This window comes from Eublepharis macularius, chromosome 15 (genome assembly GCF_028583425.1).
Source record: "Eublepharis macularius isolate TG4126 chromosome 15, MPM_Emac_v1.0, whole genome shotgun sequence".
NCBI classification, from domain to species: Eukaryota; Metazoa; Chordata; class Lepidosauria; order Squamata; family Eublepharidae; genus Eublepharis; species Eublepharis macularius.
The window spans coordinates 29677274-29703308 of record NC_072804.1 but is presented as its reverse complement, the minus strand read 5'-3'; the positions used below and the strand labels follow the sequence as shown (position 1 = coordinate 29703308).

Genomic DNA, 26035 nt, shown 5'->3' with positions numbered 1-26035 from the left:
TGCATGCCACAGTCCTAGTGTGAATCAGTCCCTGCACACCTTGGAATTTTTGGAGCATGGCATTTGCAGTGAATGCCTGATTGCCAAGATCTAAGGAGGAAGGAAAACGTCATGTGAAATTAGGTCCTGGACCATGAAACTCACGGGGCAATCTTGGGCTAGTTGCTCTCTCCGTCTGACGTACCTCACAGGGTTGTTGTGAATATCAAATGGAGGATGGGAAGAATGTATGCTGCCTGCATTTCTTGCAGGCCTTTGGATAGGAAAACAAAGTTGACTGAATGAAAGGAAAGATTCTCCAACCTCACTAGGCGATGCTGAAAGTTACAGCATCAGTTTTTTGGGGGGCGGGGGGCAATCTGGCAACTCTGCAGTCAGTGGCAATTGGTCATTATGGCTGAGAAAGTCTGATTAGACTCATGGAAGGTTTTGGGGCCTACCCCCTCCTTACTTTGCCTCCCCCCATTATGCAAATTGCTTTGAGACAAAGGCTGTCCTGTAACAAGTTTCCAGCACTAAATGTTTACAAGATTTGTACTGTGAAAAGATACCATTTGGGCCTGAGGACCACAGACGTCTTGTCCCCCCTGGACTGCCAGGCCTGAACAAAACATTAACAATGGCATTTTTCTTTCTCTTTCTCTTTCCCCCCTCCTTCCATCCCCAGATATTATCACAGTCTCTTTACCAGTTACTTGCCTGCTAGAATAAGGAACTTCATTGATCAGATCGCCAACTGCGAGGACATATTGATGAACTTCCTGGTTTCAGCCGTCACCAAACTACCTCCCATCAAAGTGACCCAGAAGAAACAGCACAGGGACGTTCCCTTGCCACAGGTACTGAGCTCAGATGGGTCAACAAGGGGCATAAAAGCAGGAACAAGGGCTGGTTGGTTCCATGTTATGGTGTTCTGTGGGGTCCTTTTTAGACGCTACCCTTTTAGCATGGGATACGTTTCTCTGTGAGCATCTCCCAGTAGGGTTGTCAGCTCCAGGTTGGGAAATTCTGGAGTTTTGGTGGTGGAGTCGGGGGCTGGCAGGGCTTGGGGAGGGAAAGGGCCTCAGCCCTATAATGCCATGGGATCCTCCCTCCAAAGCAGCCTTTTCCTGCAGGGGAACTGATCTCTGTAATCTGGAGATTGGTTGTCATTCCAGGAGATCTCCAGCCCCCGAGGCTGGTAACCCTAGATCCAAGGCAGTTGGGCAACATGGAAAGTGGTAAAAGAGGCTGAATTTGAGATTGATGACCCCAGGGGGCTGGCTTGCACTCCCCTAGGGACTGCTCAGCCATGCTTGCTCATGGGTCGTTTTAGCCTCTGCCCTGGGACTCCTTTTAGGCTTTAAAAAAAACAACCAAAGCGATCTTAGTTGAGCAGTTCGTACAGTTTGCTGTTGATGCTCAGCAAACGTCTGAAGCCTTTCTCTGCCCCGGTGACCTTGCTTGTATCTCTGCAGCTGCAGAAGAACGCTACTCCTTCCAACGGGAACCTTCGTTTCTCCCAGCGCCAGGAGTGTGTGAACCAGTTTGCAGCCTGGTTTGGATACATGCCTCTGGTGCATTCTCAGTTCCGTCTGGACCCTGTGCTTTTCAAAGACCAGGTTTCTGTGCTGCGCAAAAAATACCGGCATTTGGAGAGAGACTAGCCCAGGAGAAGCAGAACCTCTCGGGGACGGGATGCCGGCAGAGGAGCACTTACAGAAGAAGCTCGCCCCCTACTGGATACAAGCTACCAGCACGGCTGCACAGCTGGACAGATCTGCTGCCTACTTGTCTGAATGAGGCCTGTTGGATTTTGGTCTGTTGCAGGCTTTGGATGCAGTCATTTCACAAGATTGCAGACTGCATTCCTTAGTGGGGAATTGCCCTGGAGCCGTCTGATTCTGAGAGGTGCAAACTCATTCCACTGGTAATCTGTGGATATGCCAGTTGAATGTTCAGTCTTTATTGGGTTTTACCAGTACAAATAAAGGTTTGCAGGAAATGACAGTCTCTCTTTGCTTGTTTTTAACTGGTCTCCTCTTATTCACCAACCATTTTTCCTGAAAGAGCCAGGGTCTCTATCCTGGACCACCTTGTATCGAACTGACCAAAATGCCGTCCTTCTGACGGGTTGGCAGGGGGGGTTTCAGCTGGAAAAAGCTTATGTGGTCCTTGTTTTCTTTGTGGTTTCCGTTTTCTAGCAGATGCATCTTTGAAAAAGAAATTACCTCGGTGAGGGGCACTTTGCACAGGTGCAAGGACTCAGTACCACCTAGGTTTGTGGCTCAATAGCAGAGCACATGGTTTAAATGAAGAAAGTCCCAAGTTCAGCCCCCTGCTATTGCTAAACCTCAGCAGGTGTTGGACAAGTAATTTCTCTGCCTGAGTCCTCAGCGAGCAACTGCCAGTCAAAGCAGCTAGCTGGACCAATGGCCTCATTTGGTATGAGGCAACTTCTTTAATCCTTAAAAAAAAAAGAACCTTGGGAAAAAGTGACATTGAAAGTGTGATGCAGTTGTCAGAGTGCCACACTGAGATCTGAGTTCAAATCTCATTCCTCACTCAGCCATAAAACTCACCGAGTGATCTTGTGTCAGACACTCTTTCTTACCCTAACCTACCAAACAGGGTTGTTGTGTGGATAAATGAGATGGGAGAACCCTGCACACAGTCCAGAGCTCCTTAGAGGAAGGGCGGGATAGAATCAGCTACAGGTAAATAAGACTTTGTATGTGCTCAGAGGTGCTACAATTTTTCACAAGTGAGGGTGATCCTGAGGAACTATGTGACAAACCAGATTTCAATTGGTTAAGCATTTCCCAGCATACAAAAGCAGTGATGACTAAGGATGCTTTGAAATGTAAGCTTATACTGCTGTTAAAAGCATAACAGTACCTCCCCCCCCCCAAGAATCTGGCAATTCTTGGATTAAAAAAAAGAGTACATAATTTCCATCTGCATTCTTTCCCTTTAGCAGGGAGATGATCCTCATTCTCTGGTTTTTGCCTGTGTGAGATTCTTACTTTGCACAATGGGGCACACTGGCAAAGGGGAGGGGAGGGGAGGGGGGGAGAGAGAGAAAGGAAACCCTTGCCAAGTTGCAGCCATCAATGTTGAGCAATGTACGCTAGCCTCATTCCAATTCCTGTTCTGTATCTTCCCCACCGCTCCTTGCTAGAGGCAGTCCTTGTACGAGGCAGGGTGAAGCATTTGGATTCATTCATTTACTTCATTTCTACGCCACTTTTCTCTCCACTGGAGCTCCAAAAGTAGCTTTCAACATTCCCCCTTTCTTCATTTGAACCTCACAACAACCCTGTGATATAGGTTAGATCTGAATGTATGTGACTGGCCCAAGGTCACCAAGTGAACTTCCGTGGCGGAGTAGGGAATGGAACCCAGGCCTCCCAGATTCTAGGATGACACTCTTAACACACACTGTTGGCTCTGGCTGCTGGGTGCCATTGAAGGGGATGAAGTTCAGCCTTGCAGGGTAGCCAACATTGGCATCTACACCCTGCTTCGGAGCTGCTGCATGGGGCAGGTTTCACTTCACATCCCCAAAGCTCCATGTGCTGATTTCTGCATCACATTTTTGTTCCAAGAGACAGGCGCAGGCCTGGTACCTGCCAGTGGGCAATTCTGCCCCACCATCAATCGGCCAATAATGTACTGCTAGGATCTTGTGCACCGCCCGTTATTTTCAATTAAGATTGTGCAGGAGAACGAAGCAGTGGAGTTATGCTTCAGGTTTTTAGATAGCTTTCACACAAGGGGACATGAAAAAAATGGAAACGCCAGAAAATGGCACAGGCACACAGATACAACTGTAATCACAGTGGCACTTCCATAGTCCTGAAACCACCACCCCTTTTCCCTGCTGATACGTACAATAATGCTACAGTGTGGCTTGGCACTGGATAGAGGAAAAAGCTCCTTAAAACACTAAAAGGGGTGGCGGCGGCAGAGGGCAGTGAGCTGCATTGTGCCATTTTGAGGTCCACCCCCTCCATCTAGCGCAGTGGTTTCCAAATATTTTGTATGGTGACCCATTTTTTTAAAAAAGCACACACAAATCAATAAAACTGCAAGAACTTGGGATCCTCTTTCAGAGGCTTCACGACCCACAGATTGGGGGAAATTGCTCTACCAGCAATGGAGGGAGTGTCCACAAGAGCACACCTATGCAAACACTCCAAAGGTTCGTCACTGAGCCAGATTAAAATAGCTTTCCTCCTCTTTGGGTTACAGAGGAAAGCCCCGGGAGTCGTGCCTGGAATGAACACAATGTCATATGGACATTCCCCTTTAATGTAGGGGTTTCCTGTTTTCTACACGGGAAAATGCCCATGAGGAGGTGGGGTTAATGTAATTCTAGGGATGCAATTTGGGCTCCCATCTACCTCTCAAGTGACACCCCATCCCATTTGTACTGCAGTGGAATTCATGATAATTGGCTCAAGAGAAAATGAACCATTTGCAAAATCTTTGGTTTAGTGCTGGCCTCCAGCAAAAGAAGGGGCAGGGGAGAAAGCAGTTGTGCAGATGCTGAAGCTTTGATGGCAGGCTTTGGTTTATAGCAAGAAGCTGTGAAAAAATGATGTGCTTAGAAGAGAAGGGAAGCTGGAGGAAGAGAAAGGATCTGTAAGTAATGCCTCAGCAAGAGCATTTCCTTGTGAGGTTTTGGCAGCAAAGAGCCGCAGGTAGGGTAATCTCGAAAGAACTTTTCCATTCTGAGCTCATGTGGTTTGCTGCAGCCAGTCTATCAATTCTAGGCATGAAGATCCAGAAGACTGAAGCCAGGGCCAGATGTGCTTTAAGGAAGAAAATATAAAACATTTACAGAAAGGCATCCCAAATCCTGTGCCTAGAACTGCTGCATTTCACAGGTATCTACTACTGCCGTAATCCATGAGGTCTAGAAACTTCATTTTCACCTCTCCCCCTGTACAGAGTCTCCTTTAGAGTTTCTTCTTTCTCCCCATTTTATGTCCTCTGAATCAGGACTTGGATAGCCCAGGTGAGCATGATCTTGTCAGATCTCAGAAGCTAAGCAGGGTTGGCTTTGGTTAGTAATTGGATGGGAGACCTCCAACAAAGATCAGGGTTGCAGAGGCAGGCAATGGCAAACCACTTCTGTTAGTCTCTTGACATGAAAACCCCACCAGGAGTCACCCCAAGTCAGCTATGACTTGAGGGTACTCTCTACCACCACCACCATCCTGTGAAGAAGGTTAGGCTGGGAGTGACTGGTCCAAAATCATCCATTGAACTTCTTGGAAGCAGGGAAGTTTGAATCAAGGCCTTCCTAGGCTAACAACCTGCCCCATGCTCCACCCAGGCAAGGAGCCTGTAGACTTCCTTTCTGCTTCCTTGCCTTTAATAACAGTTGAGTCTGCTAACATCAGCCTGTCTTAAACTCTCTGCTACTGATCTCTGTAGATCAAAGGCAAAAGAGCTAGTGGGTTATTTGGGGGAGGGGGCTGTCCTGTCTGAACGCTGGATTAGGTGGACTCTGGTCTGCAGCAAGGCACTTGGTGTTCTTAAGCAAGACTTCCTACTTGGGTTGCTTAACATGAATGAATGATGTCTTCGTTCTTGTTAACGTGATGCTGAGTCAACATGCTGGCTGTGTAAATGTATAACATTTCAGCGGACTCAGGATTAAAAATTTTTAAAAAGACCTAGGCAAGATGAAAGTTTGTCCACACCACCTTCCAGTGCGGTGACCATTAAGGCAAGATAGGCATAGAAGCACAGCAACTGGGACAGGCGGGGAGCAGTTTAGGGAGGTTTGTGTGGAAAGTGCAGTAAGTGGAATTTTTTTTTCTCCCAGGGAAGAAAATCACTTAAATTTCTTGCTGACATTTGCTGTCTGCTAAGCTCAAAGGAGAAGAGGGGAGCTATCAACTCTGTGGTTGCTTTCTTACTGGCTCTGTGTACTGATCTTTAGCAGCAAACCCCCTGCCCTCTCCCAAAATACTGGCACTGCTTCGAAATGATCTGTAGATACAGACACACAAAATGCTGCAGGCAAGACAGAATTAACTTGGAGAATCCACACCATAATATATATTCAGGGCTTCTCAGCTAGATGGTTTTAAAAAGGGATTAGACAAACTAATAGAGAGCAGAAATCCATCTATGGTTATGAGCCAGGAACCCTCAAGGCCAAAGGATGTTACCTCTGAATATCCATTGCTGGAGGACTGGGGAGGTGGGGGTTAGGAAATGTTTAATTTTATAAGCTTACCCAAACTACAAATGATTACATATATTCACAACAGAGAACTTTAAAAGCCTACATTAAGTTCCTAAGAGCAGAAATCAAATCACATGAAAGGAGACAAATCTATTCCTATTGATCTTATAGTTCTATTTAACCAAAAAATTAATAAAAGGAACCCCTCTTGAAAAACCAAAAAGCCGGGCACACCCTCGTTCATTTGGCCACGGGGCCCTGATTTGTGGCTCTTCCAGAGCATCTAGCTGCCTCCTGGGGGAAGCAAGACACTGGATTTGATGGTCCATTCTTCTGAAGAAGAAAGAAGTTTCTTTTCAATGGATGCACCAAAGCCTTGCTCTCCACTAAGCACTGCTTTAGATCCTTGAAAGAGTTTGTAGAGATAATTAAGAGGGGGTGTCTATTAATAGTGACTGCAGATCACCTGATTGCTTATCAGTACATTAAAGACTCGAGGGGCCGCAGTATACCCACTGCCTCCCCCAGGCACAGATGGGTGATTGTGTCCACTCACTTCCTTATAAAATTGCCCTGATTCAGGGCCTCGCTGGCAGTGGTCCGGGGACAAGGAGAAAACACTCGCTTAAGCTCCTTCTGAAAAACAACAGCCAATTGGGGTTGCCCAGGAGGGCCAGAAATCACTCTTCAATCAAGCCAAGTCTCTTTCCAAGCAATCATTCCATAAGCAGCCAGGGGAATCTGCCACACCATAAATACAGCACTGACAAGCATGGCATAAATAACATGGCTTTTCTTCCTGAGCAACCCCACTTGGACCTTGCAATAAAATCGATCATTCCTGCAAGGCAGCTTGGCTGTGGTGTCCATAAAGCAGATATACTTCTGGGCTGTGGGAGGGAAGCTGAATCGCCCTCCTACCCTCTGGAAAAATGGATGAGGCCATAAATTAAAGTACATCACAGAATAAAGCACAGCATTCGCTCAGAGTCTCTGGACTTGCATCTCTCCTGGGCTGTACCGCCGTAGACTGATGGACAAATTGATTTTCGCTTAGACCCCACCTGCTCCCATTTCCTCAGAGTTGCTGGCATTTTAAAAAGAACTACTAACTTCATGCAAACCCTCCACCTCCTACCTTGCTTGTTTGCTTACAATATCCATTTATGGCCTTTCAGCAAGCAATTTATGCTGAAGAACTGGACTACAATAAAAAAAGGATCTAGTATTATTAGCCATGTTTCTTCTTGCAAGGTGCCCAGAATGGTTTGTTGTCTTCATCATAACTCAGTGCAATGCAATCAAAACCATAATTTAGATGGGTTTGTATCTGGCGCCTTCTCAAAGGGCCAGGTGCATCTGAAGTATATATTATCATCTGGGGTCGGGAGGAGGAACAGGAACAGTTAGGGTTACCAGCCTCCAGGCAGTAGCTGGAGATCCCCCCGAATTACAATTGGTCTCCAGGCCACAGAGATCAGTTCACCAGGAGAAAATGGCTACTTTACAGGATGGACTCTTATGGAATTATGCCATGCCAAGGTCCTTTCCCTCCCCAAACCCCTCTTTCTTCAGGTTTCACCCCTTAGGAATTCCCCAACTTGGAGCTGGCAACCCTAGGACCAGTCCCAATCTGAAATGGCGTAACTGCACCACTGAATAAACAGAGGGGCACCACAAGTATATTTCTGGTTTCTTAAAAGCTTTCTACACTAGTGGTTTTCAAGCACTAGTTTTCCAGGGAATTCTGGGGTTCCTCAGAAGGTTGCCAGTGAAAAGATGCAACCTGGGCTTTCCTGAGGAAACAGCATGGCCTCCACTACGGAGCAATACAAAACCCACCCACCATGTGCAGCCATAGGATGCATTCTTCCTTTTAAAATTTTTCTTTATTTAAACTATAAACTATACACCATAACATAATAAACAATAAACATAGAGAATAAGAAAAAAAACACAATTCTAAACACGACACACTAACAATACATATATCTATATAATTAAAAGGGAAAGGGAAAAGAAAACAACAACACTTATTCTAGGTTAGTCACAAACCCCCTTTTTCTATTGTTCATGTTTCTTAATCCATAAATGCAGATGTAATCAAATCCTTGTTATCAATTTATGGATGCATTTTTGGGCTCTTCTTCGGTTCATTCAGAGTGACAGAGGGCCAAGCTAGAAGTGACGAATTACACTTGAATGGCAAGTGAACAGACTCACATGTATTCCTCCCTGTTCGCTTGCACTCCACTTAATCAAATGGAGTGCAAATGGAGCACAAGTGAACAGGGAGGAATACATGTGAGTCTGTTCATGTGCCATTCAAGTGTAATTTGTCACTTCTAGCTTGGCCCAGAGAGCACTGCCTGCCCCCCTCCCAACCAATGCTCCATAGGAATTGTGGGTGGCCTAAAAGATGTCCCAAGATCTTCTGCGACAGACACTCAAGGGTTTGTCAGACCACAAGTTGAGGACCATAAGCATTGTGGACATAATGTTTGAAAGCCACTGACGTAAGCAGACAGCCGTTCATTCTCCACTTGTGTGGCAACAAATTCCATCACTCAGGCGCCTATTGTGCAAAGGCAGGCTTCCTTTTGTTTATTTCGAACTTATTGCCAAGCAAAAAAGGCCACATGACCAGAATGTCTTCCCCTTCAGCCTAGTTGGGGGAAGGACATGCTTTCTGCACATGCCAGGAGGCCGTTTCCAGTCAGGAGGGAGAAGTAGGGGTGCTGCTGGCACGGCCCCTGCTCCCTCCCTATGGTGTGAAAGGAACAACTGAGGCTTCGTGGCTTGGCGTAAATGAGGAAGACCCAGCCAAGCGTTGCCTCAAAGCCTTGGTGCAAACCCACCTGCCTCATCCACAAACACGCTGCAGCCTTGGGCCTTGGCTGGCGTTCCGATCACCGCCCAACCTTTTCTTCTCCAGGGCTGTCCTTTGGTCCTTCCCCTCATGAAGTCAGAGCAGCTGCAGCCATTCCACAACTAGGATCCTTCCACAGCTGTCAGTTATTGCTTGCAAAATCTCAGCCAATGCGAAGCCGTTTTTCACATGATGCTGCCTCAGGCAACTGTGTGGCTTGCTGACCTCTCTCTGGGACTCTCCAAGCACACACCCCACCCCACGTGCAGATGGAAGGCTCTGCACATCTTTGCTTCTTCTGCACACAGCCCTTGAACAAAACACTCCTTCCAGAGGGATGTCTTGCCAAGGAGTTACCTCGAGCCTAGGTTAAAAGCACCCAGCTATCATCTGTATCACAAGATGTAGATCACGGGAGGGAAGAGATTTCAGAAAAACAGCCATGTTGGCACACTGAACAAAGCAGGACAGTGTGGTGGTGTGGGCAGAAGGTAGGACTAAGGCTGAGGGTGAACCAGGTTCAAATCCCCATTCAGCCATCCATTAAGACTTCTGGATAGCTTTAGGCCAGCTGCATATGCAATCTCTCTTACTCATGCTCTCCCTTACTTTCCGCACAAGATTGTTACATGGTTAAAACAAAGAGCTATGCATGCAGCCACATTGTTTTCTAACTCTGTAACCTGCTTCTAGTCTCCACAAGAAAAGTGGACAATCAATGAAGCACATAAATAAATAAATATAGAATCAGCACTCTAAAAGAAGATTCTGCACATTTATCTCACATAATGTGCAATTTGGGAAGCTACTGTTTGAGCCTAGGCCCCACAATCTTACAAGGTTGATGTTGACTGATGAGATAAGTTGTAACAGTTTTGCATAGACCAACAAAAGAACCATGAGGCTGTCTCCACACGTCCCTAAAGGAACTCACCAAACACTGCTGGATTTTCTCCTTCACTCCACACATCTCCGATTTCAAAACGGTAGCAAGCTGTTAGGCTTCTGGTTTTTTGGCACCTTTTCTAAGGATGCAATTTCCCATCCTGCGTCCCCAAAAAGATGCCGAAAAAACAGAAGCCAAATGGCCTGATACCATTTTGAAATCGGAGACGTGTGGAGTGAAGGAGAAAAGTCACCAGCGTTTGGTGAGTGGGCCGTCCCTTTAAGGACGTGTGGAAATGGCCCAAGTTAAGCAGAAGAAAACCTTTACCTCTCCAACCAAGGAGGCAGAAACTCTGGAACTTAATCCAGACCACTGGGAAAGATTGCTCATAGCTAGTCATATCCAAATGCGACAGGATGGAGCTGTGGCTTAATCCAAATAACATACTCCGGTCCCTATCACACAGCAGGATAATACTGTAGGGTAATAATTTCACAGACCTCAAATACCAGATAATAAAGCCTCTGAGGCCCTCTAGTGGTTTATCAGCCGCCTGACTCCTGAGTTTGCAATTTTTAATTTATTTACCTCATTTCTACCCTCTCTTCCTTCCCAGTGGGCACCGAAAGTGGCTTACAACATACTCCCCTTCTCCATTTTATCTTCATGACTGTCCTCTGAGGTAGGGTAGGCTGAATGAGTGTGACTGTCCCAAGGTCCTATAGTAAGCTTTCGTGGCAGAGTAGAAATTTGAACCTAGATCTCCCAGATCCTGATCCAACAGTAACCACTACACAACCCTGACAACTGCTGATACTGTGTTCTGAAGGTACAAACACAAGAGTCCAAAACTACTGAGTCTGGCTTCAGCCACAGAGAGTTATAGGGATGCCAAACTGACCAGGATAAATAAACCCAGCCCGGCCTACTCCTGTGCTTTCAAGCAAACAATTGATCTACAGACAGCAACATGGGTAAGGGATATGGCAACTACAGGAAAGCACACACACAACCCTAGCTAGGAATGATGATGAGCCACAAGGCCAAGTTTACTTGGTATGATGGTGACCCACTTTAAAAAAAAAAAAAGAACTGAGCAGGCACAAATCAATAAAACTGCACAAGCCTGAAAACCACAGGTCAAAAAATATTGCCTTTGACAGCACTGAAAGACGTAAGTGCTAAATGGAATATTATCTCTATGAGTGGATAAGGGAGCAAAAGCAAGACACAGGAAAACTACTGTGAAAATGGGCTTAAATAGAAAGGAAGTGACTTTGGGAAGCAACTGAAGATTTAATTAGTACATATGCCGAGTTAAGGATATCAACATCAAAAGCTTCTGCCACAAGACCGTTTCGAGCCTTTCTTCCCTCCCAGCAGTGGAAAAAATCACATCTGACTCCCTCAACAAGCACACACACCCTAGAAATAGAAGAAACCCTTTAGAAGGAGTAGTTTAAGCCACAGCAAAGTCAATAAACAGACTGACAGATTCCACTGTTTTAATTTCAGGCTATTTTTTAAAATGACATTTCTTGTATGGGCTGAAAAGGAGACATTAATGAACAAACAGGAGAAAAAACATGATGGTTCCTTAAAATGCAAAATACAGTGGAAAACAATCACATTGCTGAAGTCTCAAACACCCCTTGAGTGACCCTGGAATGCTCCCCGGTCGCAACCGGCCCGAAAGCCACAAGATTTTAAAGTCACAGTGATAGGAAGACTGAGGTAGCAGTTTTGACAAGGCCATCCAGTGAGGGTTGCTTAGCAACCCTCCTCAGAGGCCATCAGTCAGTCCAAGGGGCTCTGGCATTCCTGACAATCATTCATGTCCTCCGAGTAGTTCTCTATCTGGATGGTAGTGGTGTGAAAGTTGAAGGCCTCCTGCAGACGGGAACTGGCTTCCTTCAAGATGGTCTGTGCCTCTGCATTCTCATCTGGGAAGCAAGAAGAGGAAGGAGGGCACCAAATATAGAGCAGAGCATTTTCAGGAACAGAGAGAGCCGTTTTACTACTAAAACGACAACATGCTTACAGACCGCTTTGCTAGATAGATTAGTGCCCACTCAGAGCGATGAACGAAGTCAGTGTTGCTGTTATCCTCACACTACAACTAGGGAGCTGGGACTGAGAGGAGTTACCCAAGGCCACCTGCTGAGCTCATGGCAGTAGTGGGATTCTAACCAGCAGAGTCCCAATTTGCAACTCAACCACTTAACCACTGTGCTACAGCAGCTATTTACTTCCTTTTGCTCAGAAGCAGCCATATCAGGAGGCAAAATGAGGTGGCCGCATCAGAGCATGGATCTGGGGTGCTATTATTTATGTATTTAAAACCTTTACAAGCCTCATCTCTTCAGAGACTTGCTCGAGGTGGCTTACAAAATAAAAATCATTAAAAAACAAAAGCATTTAAGTTAACCAAACCCCCAAAGTATACAAGTGCACAAAGCCTAGAACCATTAAACATTTGGCAGCTCAAATTGTCCTTGGAAACTTCAAGGCAAAGCACACACGTTCCATAGATGAGGAGCCACCACCGAAAAAGGCCTGTCTCTGCTCACCACCCACTTCACCTTTGCAGGATGGAGCACAGAGAACAGGGCTTGAGAAGAGAATCTATGAACAGCTGCAGACCAATCTAGTCCATTGTGGATACAATTCACAGGGAAGTCCTCAAGCATAAGCCCCACTGGAAAGGAACAGCCCTGCCTGAGCAGGAGAAATTCCCCCGGGATCTGCCTCTGGCACCAAAATACTTGAGGCCAGCCACTTGCATCCCTTCCCGCTGGGGCCTCCAGAGAACACTTTTCTCTCTTTACTCAAAAATAAGTTACTGGAGAAAACAGATGACTGGGCAGGCAACATGCAACCTCCACTCTCCCCCTGCCCCCAACATTGACCCTGAGCCACTCTCTTCTATGTCACACTTTGGAGAAAGTTCACACGAATCTCCCCCCGCCCCCCCCCGGGCTTGTGATGTTAAAAACTGCAACATCCAATCTTGAGCTTGTTTGGAGGTTCTAGCAGGGGAGCGCAGCTATCGTATACCCTTGGACCAAAGAACGGCACACTCCTTCTATCTGGGATGGTCGTCCTCTTCCACCGAGCGCGCAGCTTCGGGAGGGACACACATGGAGCGGCGAGGGAGGAAGGGGACACCCGCCTAGCCAGCCAGATCAGCCGAATCAACCCTGGCGATCAATGGGGTGACAGATGTCACAGCCAGATTGCCCTCACATCCAATCCTATGGGGCCGTTTCACAATGCCATCAGATGAAAAGACCCCAGGGCTGGATCATCTCAGCATGAGTAATTTCACTGAAATATATTTATTTGATACTGGTTTTCTATTTATTTTCCAGTTATTAACCTTTACACATTTTTGTCCCCTGCCCCCCTTTTTCTTTTCTCTGTTCCAGATTCATTGTGTGCTAGGTCATGTATGTTTAATAAATTTGTGCGTTTTACTGATGGACTGCTCTGATGTTTGTATACTACTGAGGAAGGCTGGGTTTTATTGGTTCTGAACATATGGCAATGAGTTGTACTATTATACCTATACATTAGTGATTTTATTTTATTTTATTTTATGTATATATATATATATATATATATATATATATATATATATATATATATATAAGGCTTTAGTAAGTACATGTAAAACCACATGATGTTTTTAATCTAATCTATGTATTTCTAATTAAATTTTATACCCGTGTTTTTAATTCATATTTTACGTTATTTTCCACAATTTTTTTTTGTTATTGTTCCAACCTTCTTGGTCACCCTTAGTTTGCAGCACTGTTGTTTTTCTCTCCTTTTTGTTGTCTGTACATGCCAAAACCACACAGAATCTCATTCCACAATCAGCTTCTTCATAGGCTACCTCCAGTACCCTCGACTATGAGATCCTCTGCTCTCCTCCCCTACCCCCATTGCTTTCTAGGAGAAGCAGTGTTGTGTAGTAGTGATTACAGTGTTTGATTAGATCTGGAGGACCCAAGTTCGAATCCTCACTCTACTGCGGAAGCTCGTGGTTGGATCAAGCTAAATGTTACATCAGGCACGGGTTCATTCCAGTGGCCACTGATGCAATTTTACCTGGGCACTGAAGTTTTCAGAGACAGTGCCACAGGCCTTGCAGCCCTCCACCCCCTCTGCTGGCTGCTTGAATGGCTTCCTTCCTTCCCCCCACCTCTGGGTGGCCATGCAGTGATGGTCCTGACGTGAGTCATGCAGAGAAGGGAGAGGGGACTTAACCCTTCATCTTCCACTCAGTTCTGCTCCTCAAATTAGCTCCTCAACTCTCCTACCATTTGTAAAGTGGGGGGGGGGGGGTGGCGGCATGTCCTTTAGAAATGTGCATTATTTTTTTACCTTTAAATTGCTAGCACCCAAGCAGCAAATCCAGTCTTGTTTATATAGAGACTGAGTGAAAATTGAGGGGTGCGCAGCCCTGATGCAAACTGGGGCTGTAATTTGTATTTTATAAACAGATAGAGATGCACGAGCTTGGCCTCCTCGGTTTTTGCTCCAAGTCCCAGGCTCTGCTTGGTGGGCCATTCCAACCACTTTGGGCATGTGCCTGGCCCTTCGAGCTGTATATCCCCACCCTGCGTACCCACCCCCTCTGGAGACACCATCCTACATCCACAGGGATCAAGGTGGCTGTGCCCAGTAAGCCTCCAAACTGCAGCTTCGAGTTGCAACTTACTGATTGCAATGTGGACCGACAAGACTGGTTGAGACACGGTTAAGGCCCATATGTGGAGGCTGTGAAGGGCTTTTACACCACTGATGGACAGCAGAATTGTCTTCACTTCATTAAAATCCACGCCCTTGGGTTTGCCTGCACAAGAGCAAGAGGGAGAGACCAGTTAGATGCCAGCAATTGGGGATAGTGCTTAAAGGACAAGTTTTATTCCAGGACTGCAGGATGGCGTGGGGCAGGGTGTGCAATGTTCCAGGCTTCCTCTTAATATTTTCAGCTCTCATTTTTTTTTTTAAAAAAGAGAAGTTAACAAGCAGTACTTTTGTTCTGAAATAAAAGGGACAAACATGGAGGTAATATTCTGCTTTCCTGAGCTGTACAAAGCAAACCTGACTCTCAGCTTCTAGACATGCAAGGTACCACAGATGAACGACACTTTACTTTTAAGATTACTTAAGTAAAATAATATATCTCAGTAGCAGGCTCTCAGCTTTGGGAACTGGCTACTTTCCTTTCCTTGAAGCCTCTCCAAAACCTGAGCATGTACATCTTCCAGGAGGTGTGGTAGAAGCTTATAAATCAAGCTGGCTTTTGGTGGCTGTGACAGCAGAGCAGCAGTATATTATCACCTGCCCCTGAACTATCAGGCTAGAAATATAACTGAATAAAGACGTGTTACTTAATTCACACAAATATTCCGGACCACAGGGATGTTTCAGGGCTCAATAATACATTATTATTTCTTGTGTATATATTTTAGCACAACTCCCCCCCCTTTTGCAAATTCAATTGCTTGGGATTGCTTTCTCAAGGAGGAGAAAAGGGTTTTTCTTTTTGAGGGGGGGGGGAATAATCTTTAACCCTTTCCTCCCCTGCAAATTTCTCACTAGAAGGAGTCGCTGTTCTGGGGGGAAAGAGTGCAGGTACATGCAGGGCTCATTTCAAGGGGGAATGCACAGTAACGCAGTTCCGGCAGTTCCCCAAAGAGGTCACATGTCAGGTGGCCCCGCCCACCTGACTCTTGGCCATTTTGGGCCCGTTTCATCCGGGACTGGGGCCAAAACAGCCCGAATTAGGCCTCTGACGGGTGGTGGATCACTCTTCCACTCAGCAGTGGCCCAATCCTGACCATTTTGGGCCCCTTTTCAGCCATTTTTCAGCCTCTTTTTGCCATTTTTGGCCCAATTTCGGCCCTGAACGGCCAGGATTGGGTCCAAAAGAGCCAGGATAGGTGATGTCAGGGGGTGTGGCATATGCAAATCAGTTATGGCAATGACACACTTCCGGTGATGGGAAGGGGCGTGGCATATGCGAATGAGTTATCCTAATGAGCTATGCTAATGATTTCCTCCAGCTCTTTTTCTACGAAATGACCCCTGGGTACATGTTAAGTTTCCCCTTTTTTTGATGGGGAGGGGCATAAAAGCGGCCTGTTGGTGACTTTTTCTAGTGAGAAAACCATGGGAGAAGGAAGGGTTAAATCTTCCCCTTCCCCACATGGTTCGCCTCTTTGATGAAGCAATTCTGGCAAGTAAATTTGCACAAGGAAACAACGTCTTGAATATAAACAGGGAAGAAATCCTTCTTCCTAATCCAATGCAATCTTTTCCCTTTCACACGCAAAGAGATTTTACCTTCCATCAGCACGAGGACCACGTCTCGGAGAATGCTCAGCGTCGTTCCAAGGACGAGGATGGAAAACAGGAAGGTGCAGATGGGATCCACATACTTCAGCTCTGGCTGGAAGGATGAGAACACAGAGTTATACTGCTGCCCCTGCGCTGTATAACACCTGGCACTGGAGAAGTATTACATGACCCTTGGGAGTAGGCAGACCAGCTCGACTGAACAAACCTATGACTCAAATATGCTGGGGCGGGGGGGACTTACAGGTTATCCCTTCACTGGGGTAAAAGCAGCTCATGCACGGCTTTTTCCAGTAAGAAAGTGGCAGAGGAGGAAAGGGTTAAATTGCCTGTTCTACCGCCACCACTTTCCTCCTTGATAAAGCCATTCTGGAGTACACTATGCATTTGCAAAAGCAAAAAGAAATTGAAAGCGAACATGGGAAAAAACAGAAAGGTCTAGTTGATCTTCCAGGTAAAGTTCTTTCTCAGCATCTGTTAGCTCAGACCCCGGAACTGAAGATGCCAAAGACCAACCCTGGGACTTGCCACCTGCAAACTGTACACTGCTTGATCATGGAGCTAGTTTGGTGTTGTGGTTTGGTGTAGTAGTTAAGAGTGTGGGACTCTAATCCGGAGAACCGGGTTGGATTCCCCACTCCTCCACTTGAAGCCAGCTGGGTGACCTTGGGTCAGTTACAGCTTCTAGGAGCTCTCTCAGTCCCACCTACCTCACAGGGTGTTTGTTGTGGGGATAATAATAATTTACTTTGTAACCCGCTCTGAGTGGGTGTTGAGTCATCCTGAAGGGTGGTATATAAATCGAATGTTGTTGTTGTTGTTGTTGTTATTACTATTATTACTTCTGCAGTGAGGATTCTCCATATAGCAAGGTTGTCACTCAGGCCAAGGCCTTCCCCCCAAAAACAAATGTAGGCCCTTACCTTGAAATAGATAATGTAGGCTGCCACCAAGACCCCGATGCTCTGCAGAAGGTCCCCGACCACATGGATGAATGCCGCCCGGACGCTGGTATTCTGCCCCTTCCCATGACTGAGGTGGCTGTGCCCATGTCCCGGCTGGTGAAGAGAAACTCCCATTCTACAGAGACCAAGGGAGACAGTGACCGAAAAGAAAGCCATGTAGATTCTTGGCAACGCAAGGGGCAAGGAAGGCATCACAAGTCCATTCCTTACCACCGTTCCCTCCTTTCAGAACCATGGGACTGGCAGCCACCCCGTTAAGGCAGACCTGTTCATACTTCAACTTCTCATAGCCCACAGTACAAAAGTGGCAGGTGACTCAAGGAAGTGAGCCAAGCTACAAAGAAAGGCAGATTTGCCTTGGAGGAGAAGCCCTACCCCTATAATCCACTGCTCATATCTGAAAAAGTCATCACAAACAGAAATGGGAAAGAGAAGTAAATGCAGACAGAGTGCAGCTGCTTTTGAACATGGTGGTGGTGGAGAGTATCCCTAATGGTCACCCCTAGTGGGGTTTTCATGGGAAGAGACTATCAGAGGTGGTTTGCCATTGCCTGCCTCTGCAACCCTGGTCTTCGTTGGAGGTCTCCCATCCAATTACTAACCAAGGCCGATTCCAGATGACTAACCTTAAGTCGCTTCATGCCGCCCTCTTCCGGATCGCGACGGGGAAAATGCGAAATATCGCGTTTCCTCGCGCGAGTTTTGCGCGACGACGCGCAAAACTCGCGTGAGGAAACGCGATATTTCGCATTTTCCCCGTCGCGATCCGGAAGAGGGCGGCATGAAGCGACTTAAGGTTAGTCATCTGGAATCGGCCCAAGGCTGACCCTGCTTAGCTTCTGAGATCTGACGAGATCAGGTTCACTGGGACTATCCAAGTCAGGGTGTTTCTGGATATAATCACACACAAAAAACATTAGAGGGGCATTATATAAAGGCCATCAGGGCAAGGGGGGAGGGGGGCTTTTCCCTTGACTGAGGCCTGAGCTCGTTGGCTCAGCCCATGGTTCCCAGGCCAAAACTACCAGCAGCCCATCCACGAGGCCTCCATGGCTGGCTGCTAAGGTCACTTCCATCAGTCGGGACCCTCCACGGCAACTTTCAAACGTGATTCTTACGTACATGATATTCACTGCCACTGCACAGGCAGAGGTGATGAGCATTGCTTCCCCGTCTATCTCATACTCGCCCGACAGCAGCCGCTGGACTGCCAGGTAGACCAAGACACCTGTCACAACCCAGATGGACAGCACTGACAGGAGGGCTCCCAAAATCTCTGCAGGGGGGGAAAAAGGTCAGATTGAAGCTGCCCAACATGGGACCAGATGACTTGTCTATCAAGGCCAGTCTTGTCTACACCACCCTTTTACCTCACCTCCTACCTGATCTGTTTCACTAGAGATGCTGGGGATTGAACCTGAGACCTTCTGCAAGCCAAGCAGATGCTCTGGGTGCTCTAGCCATGGCCCCTCCCCTTGTCAGCTGCATGTCAATGACAGAAACTTGTGTCTGCACAGGTCTATTTCACTGGATCAGTTCCCACACTGCAATGTTTTTTTCATGACCATCTGCACCAGATTTGCCACCATGAGTAGTCACTCTGGCCACTATGCAGCTTTTCCTTAACTTTCCTGGCAGCACTTATACCACAACTTATTAAAAAAATCCACTTTGCATTCTGCTGTTTCCCCCGTGCATACTCATTATTCCGTTTTTGGTGCTCCCCCCTCCTCCCCCCACCCCCTGCCAGCCTACTGTATTGTGATTGGTTACTCTTGACTAGCTAGCCACTCCCTCTGTCCTCCTTTCCATTCTTCCCCCCTCCCTTCTTTCCTCTTTTAATTTTTTTTTTAAGTCCAGTCAATGAATCGCTGATTTGAAAGATTTCCTGCTAACACTGTGTCTCCCTACACTTTTTAAAAAGTCCATCAATGAATCGCTGGTTTGAAAGCAGGCAGTGGGAAGTTTCCTATTTATTCTTTTTGCTTTGGCACTGGTGGTAATATTGTATAGGAGGCTGAATATCTGGGTATCAGAAATAATTGAGCTTTAGATTCTCTTTTTATCCCATGGTGGAAAAACAAATGCTTGGGGGCAACAGAGAAGGAGGCAGGAACAAATTCATCACTGTTCTGACGAAGTGCAAATGGCCACATACAAGCTGATTCCATGCCTTTCAGCTTGACTTCAAGAAAAGTGAGCAGTTATGTCCAGAAGGGGCTAGAGAAACTATCAAGTGGACACTGCCTGGCAGCTTGACCTTCAACACAGTTACTAGGGAGTTAAGTCCTGAGCGATGCCAACTAAACTACTCTGGACTGTTCTCCTTTTGCAGACAATTCCATGATTGCACCTGACAGCCAGAGGACCATTCCAATTTCCGGCACACTCATGTTAGTGGCTGCAACAGTGCCAAATATTTATTAGGAAATCTCTCCTGCCATCTACTCCATAGAGTTCAGAGGTTATCAAGCAACAGAGTGATTTTGAAACAGAGCCAGAAGTACAGTACACTTTCAAACACACAGTCTCTCTACACAAGACATCTGGCACGTGAAGAACGTGCTGGGAGATGCAATGTTAGCTGGGAAGGGTAGTTTAAAAAGACAGAGCCAATGGCAGGGCGATGACTGTGCTATACACTGAAGCTATGTGAAGGGGCTATGAAATGCCAGAAGGGAAACTTCAGCCAATTATAACCTCTTCAGATCCAAGCCTGGCTCTGGAAGGCAGCTCCAGCCCATTTCCATCCCTCTCTGTCCTCTGTTCCATCTCTCCTTCCCTGTCCCACACAGTTTTAGACAGCAGAGATGAAACTGTCAGAGCCTTCCTGGAGGGGAAGATGAATTTGACAATCCCTCTGAGGTGCAATCTCTGCCTGCTGTGTCTTTTTAAACTACGATTCCCAGCTAACATTGCCTCTCCCTACATTTGACAAACACATGCCGAGGTGTCTCATGTAGAAAGACTCACAGGGAGACTTGCTACTCAGGGGCAGTATCCTCCTATCCACATGCTGAAGGCACGTGAATTCTCCCACATTCTCAATCAGTGCAGCTCTTTCCAACTCTGGACTGATGGTTCTTGAGGTTGCAGGATCCATTCAGAGTAACAGCTGTGAAGATCAGTAAGATGGAGTGTGAAGGGAGAGGGAATGAAACATCACCCCTTCCCTCAGCAGCGTCTGCGGAAGAGCGATTTCAACTACTTGCCTTTCATTGCTTCTCACAACCTGTGAGGTTGTTTCTCAGGACAGATCCTGCAACTTCAGCAATGATCTTTCTGGATGGCTGGAAAGAGCTGCAGCACAGGAAAGGACCTACTGGACGCGGACTGGCAGAAGAAAGCCCATTAAACATACAAAGATCTGAGCTGATCACAGTCAGCGTGCTTCAGTTGTGAGGTTAGGAAGTGGGTTCATGGTGCCAACTGAGAGCCAAGCTACAAGTGACACCTGACACAGGTTGGACACTTGCCAGCTTCCCTCAAGTTTTGATGGGAAATGTAGGCGTCCTGGTTTTACAGCTTGGCTCTCCGTTACAGCTGCAAGACCAGGACGCCTACATTTCCCATCAAAACTTGAGGGAAGCTGACAAGTGTCCAACCTGTGTCAGGCGTCACTTGTAGCTTAGCTCTCAATTGCAAGCAGGAGAAAAAAGCACATCATCAAAATAATGCGACAGAGTCACATGACAGGAAAAGGTGGAGTTCTCCGAACGCTGAAAAGGGATACCTTCCACAACAGGGTGACCTCACACCACCACACTGCCATTTCACTCAGTGCGCATGTGAAGAGAGGCAAGAGGAGTGGCTCCCTAGTGTTCTGTGCACGTGCAGTAGTATCAGTGCCTTCCCAAAGGCAACAAAACAGCAGCTCTTTCGGTGTCCATGACCCAAAGGATAGGGCTTTGAAGGTCCCAGCCCATGAGAGTCTGGACACATTTGGGGACCACCTCTGGCCAACTGCAAATTAATTTGCAACTGTTTATTAAAAAGGGGGTTGGGGGTTGGGGCAGAACTGGGGGAGGTAGGAGGCATGGCAGGGGGAGGGGGAGAACAGCAAGAGTCAGAAAGGCTGAGGCCAGAACTACATCACAGAACTGCGTTCCTGCAGGAAGCAAGGTCTTCCCCTCCTAATCCATCCAAGGCTAAACACCATTCTGTTCAAGTTACCTGCCCGATGCCAGCCAAAGTTCATTGTCTTGGTGGCCGGACGGGACGACATCCAGAGGGAGAAAAGGCTGATCATCATGCTGGCAAAGTCGGTCAGTAGATGGGCTGCATCCGTCATGATGGCCAAGCTATGGGCAAAATATCCCCCTGGGGAGAGGCACAGGACGTGGAAAGAAGCATTATGGACCCTTGACAGCTCAGATCAGAACCACGAGGCTCTTTGGCTCTTCTTCCAGTGGCAGGAAGGTGTAAAACTAGCACATCAGAGAAGAGATCTTCTCCCTGCCATATTTGTTTTCTAAGTGCAAGGAGTTTTTGAAATGAGGGCACCGTTTGGCATTCAGTCTCCTCTGCTGCTTTCCAAAGGAAGACTGCGCCGCATGGCATTTCCACATAGGGCAGCTCCCCCTGAGAATGAGCTGACAGATCTGAAAGCTGCTTGCTCATTCCCCATAAATATTCATGTGGGCAGTGTAAGCCAGCATGGTTTGTTTCCGCAGATTTGCCCAGATTCTCCCCTTCATCCTCTGGCCACCCCAGGACATGCACACATCCCCAGTCCGGCATTCCTACTTTTCCCCAAGTGCTCTAGTTCTGGCCACTGCATTTTCTTAGCATACTGCTCAAGCATAAACAAAGTCGTCCCTGCACACACCCTCTGGCCTTTAACATGGAACAAGAATGCACATCCATGTGCAATGTCCTGGGGAAACGTGCTGTCAGAGCAGGAACAACTGGTAGCAGCACAGAAAGAAAGAGTTAAAAAGGGGCCCACAGATAGGTTAGAGGGTGAAGGAAGGATGGTGGCAGATCAGGTGTGGAGTCCCTCTGGCCAGGCATCCTCTTTAATGGGATGCCATAACTACTCTGAGTTGCTCATAGTTTTGTGGTTGCTTCCTAGGAAACTGCACAGCATGACAAGCTCTGGCGTCTTACCCACAACTTCCCCTATCATGAAGACCAAGCAGATCACAGAGGCCATGTACAGCTTCCTCCGTGCGCTCTCTCTTTCATAGTCGTAGCTGTTACCAGAAGCCCAGCTGGAATGGCAATGCTGATTTCCTTTCAGGCCCAGTTCAATGGCAGAGAGGTCTGGGACATAGCCAAGCATCGAACCATGGAAACTGCTTCTCGAAATCCCTAAATAAGAACTGAGCCACAAAAAGGGCAACTTTTTAAAAAAGAGAATCTCTAAGTCACTTGACAACTGAGGTCCAAGGCGCTCCCCCTCAACTGTGCCCTCAGTAATCACATGCCACACTGAAGGACCACAAGCCTCCCATGACTTGAGATGTGCACTGCTTGGAACATAAAAACTGCTGCATATAGAATCAGGGCAATGCATGTTAATGTAGCAATCAATATTCAGCACCAAGAAAGCTGTTGATGCAACCTGTGTAAATCAGGCAAATCAAGCACTTTGCAAAAATTCAACCCTCCACTCATCATGGCAAGAACAAGCTATTCCTTACTGGCTATGAAAAATCTTACCCAGCAACACCTTCATGGATTCTTTCACTGAATATTTACTTTGCTGCTGTATCTTCTCAATCAAGAGGGCTAGAAACTTGGTATGACCAAATTGTACAAAGAAAGGTGGGGAAGGTGTAATGTTTGCAAGGGAAAGAGGTTAAAAGTCCCAGCGCCTTGCAAGGGCTGTTGTTCTGTGCATGAAAGCAATGGCTAAGGGAGTGATTGCTAAGAAGTAGGGAACTGTTGTTGGTTTCCCGTTCAAAGTGGAACAACAGTTACCTAGCACCCCAAAGCTGCTTGTCTTTCTTGGATCCAAGATCTGAGCTGCAAGATGCAAAAAGCACATTCATACTTGGGGATCAGCACATACTCCGTGCACATACATCAGACATGAAGTCTAGCTGCTACCAGAGTGCATTTATTAGAGACTAAGTCTCATGGTATTCATTAGGACTTCTGTCTGAATAACCAGCCTGACAATATGGAGCATTTTGCCAATGCAAAGCTTAGCTTTGGGAACTCTCACCTACGAGTTTAGCTTTACTGATATCTCAGATTTTGATAAGGTGCCTCTATGAGGCCCGTAAGGGTGTGCTTGCACACTCACTGGGAAAAAAAATCAGAGAAATTACAGAACAGAGAAAGTGCTTTACTAATATGCGCCCCCTCCTTCCAATCTGCAGGTTGCAGATCCTGCCAGAATTGTATGGGGAGAGGAAGTGGACTTGCCAGGTCTTAAGGATTTAGCCACATTCTTGAGACCCAGGGAAAGGGACCAAAGGCTATTTTCTGCAGAGAGCTTCAGCAATTAGTTCTGTGTCTAAATGGCTTGACTCAATAAAAGAAGCCACAGCCTCCAGTTTGCAAGATCTGAGCAAGTCTGTTAATGATAGGATGTTTTGGAAGTCTTTCGTTCATAGGGTCGCCATAGGTCAGAGGCGACTTGACAGCACATAACACACAATAGGGCTACTTTCAGCTTCTGCCACAACCCAGTAGGTAGTATTCCCTTCCTGAGTTGCCACCAGATTTCACCCATACTTCACTAGGCTTCACCCTGATCTCCAAGGTTCCTTCCCTCATTTCTCAGCTCTAGAAACTTTACGGGGGCCAAAGAGGCAAACACCGCAATCCACAAGGCACTCCAAAGGACATACTTAATTGGTCTCTCTGTTTAATTGCACTTGTAAGTGCAGAACTAGAAAAACTCTCCAGATTCCTAAAAACTGGCATCCATATTAAATACAGTGCATTTTTTAAAAAAGATTCATAACCAGGCTCATTAGCACAGTGCTTTTATCAAATATTTAAAAAGCTAGAGCCATAATCGGTCAAATGGTCCCACAAAGGGGTTCATCACATTTTTTTAAATCACCGTGAACTTTCTTGAACTCTGCATTGCTGAGTGTACCACTCAAGACACGATAACCAGTAGCTAAAGAGTTCCCAAAGTTTTGCAAGAAAACCTTGCAACCAGTTTGGTTTTTCCCCAAAGTGGTCCCAACTTTCAGGCATGGTTATGTGCAATGAAGAGCAGGCAGAGACAGTAAGAGACAGACAGACCTGACCCAGGAAGAGCATGACCCACCAGGCTGCTCTCCTATACAGACCCAACTTAAAGGAACCTGGGAAGAAGAGATCCATTTTGGGTTTAGGGTACAATCTGGGGTAGAGAGCAGAGCATCAGACAGCAACCAGGAAACCCTGGGTTTAAAAACCCCACTCAGCCATGAGCAACTTGGCCTCTCTGAGCCCCAATCAACCTTACAGGGTTGTTGTGAAGACACAGTGAAGAACAAGAGAACCATGAATTAGGTTGCTGGAGGAAGAATGAGATCGCGCCTGTGGTGGAAACTAAGCTGAACTTATCTTTTCTCAACAATTCCATGGCTTGCAGATTTTTATTAAAAATACCACTGCGTTTTATCAGTGAAACATCAGGATCTCTCCAAGTCTTTTAATCCAATTTCATGCTCAATTCCATAAGAACAAATACCCATATTTTAACTGAACTGTGGTTGTCTACTTAATGCCCCCCCCCCGGTCCCATTCACCACCCAGGATCCCCAATGCAGTGAGAACCAACGGTCACCTGAGACAATATCGGGGTGCGGGGGGTGTCATTTTTAGCCACCTTCATTGTTAAGATAAGGGATATTAAATTTACTTCAGAGAGATTATTTTCTCCTTGGACATACGGTGACCTACATCCCAGGGTACCATTGTTGGCTTCCTCACCTTTGACAGACATTCAACAGATGCAGCTTCCCTCCTTCCCGCCATTTATGTTAGGAAAAGCTTCATCTATTGGACTGCTGAGCAGAGGGGAGGGGGACTCTAGCCTTTTTCACTCAACAGTCAAATGGGGGGGGGAATAGGCAGAGTTGGGTGCTGGGTGAAAGGGAGGGGAACACAACCCCACCTCCCCAAATCCGTGCAAGAAGCAATTTGTTCCCTTACTTGGGAACAAAACCCCGAGGGGCTTACTTCAGAGTAAGCTTGCTGAAGCTCAGGCCGCACAGCTGGACGCCGATGAAACCCCCCTCCCGCCCCAGGCGTCAGTGGAACGGACTTCGGAGCAAACAGAGAGCGCAACACCGGGAAGCGACGGGTGGGAGCCCTCGGGGTCCACCCACCTGGCTGCTGGCCCTTTCAGGAGGGGGCTCTTCTCTCCCGCGTCGCCCGGCTCCATCCTCCGCGGCAGGTGCGAGCTGAGCCCTGCCTCGGCCCCCCTCCCTTCCGCCCGGCTTCTCGGCCCCGTCCCGCGACCCCCGAGCTCTCTCTGCTGGGCGCTGCCTTCTTATCTCCTCGCAGTAGCCCGTGTGGAAACGCCGCGGGCGTGCGCAAAAGTTCGGCCGGCGGCCGCTAGTCCCGGCTGCAAAGTTTGCAAGCGCTCCGAGCGCCGCGTGCGGAAGGGCCGAAGCCGCCTCGCGCCCCACCCGGCGCAGAAGGATCCCAGCGGGGAGGAGGCGAGGCCGGCCCCAAAAGAAAGGCGCCTCCTCGTCCTTCTTTAACACACGGATCCTTTTTTTAAAAAAAAGGTGCGATCCGTTCACAGCACGCATCTCTATTCCTGGGTGACACCCCGATAATACCTCAAACCAATCGCAGATCTT

General features: G+C 47.1%; 2 protein-coding genes across 3 annotated transcripts in view; one reads left to right on the top strand and one right to left on the bottom strand.

Annotated features, from left to right (window-relative positions):
• The window catches only part of EXTL1 (exostosin like glycosyltransferase 1), an 80910-nt gene extending 78923 nt beyond the window's left edge, over nucleotides 1-1987 (top strand). For both annotated transcript variants that reach the window (XM_054999250.1, XM_054999249.1), the window contains 2 exons: nucleotides 668-839; nucleotides 1458-1987. In XM_054999250.1, coding sequence (XP_054855225.1) covers nucleotides 668-839; nucleotides 1458-1646 — 361 coding nt within the window. In that variant the 3' untranslated portion in view covers nucleotides 1647-1987. The remainder of the gene's footprint in view (nucleotides 1-667; nucleotides 840-1457) is intronic.
• A 9455-nt stretch (nucleotides 1988-11442) lies between these two features.
• SLC30A2 (solute carrier family 30 member 2) lies at nucleotides 11443-25656 on the bottom strand. The gene is made up of 8 exons (XM_054999251.1): nucleotides 25556-25656; nucleotides 22383-22597; nucleotides 21447-21593; nucleotides 18396-18549; nucleotides 17232-17388; nucleotides 16297-16402; nucleotides 14666-14800; nucleotides 11443-11882 (listed from the first exon to the last, which is right to left on the bottom strand). Exons 1-8 carry the CDS (start codon nucleotides 25609-25611, stop codon nucleotides 11737-11739), a joined length of 1116 nt encoding a protein of 371 aa, XP_054855226.1. The 5' UTR covers nucleotides 25612-25656; the 3' UTR covers nucleotides 11443-11736.
• Between the last annotated feature and the right edge of the window lie 379 nt (nucleotides 25657-26035).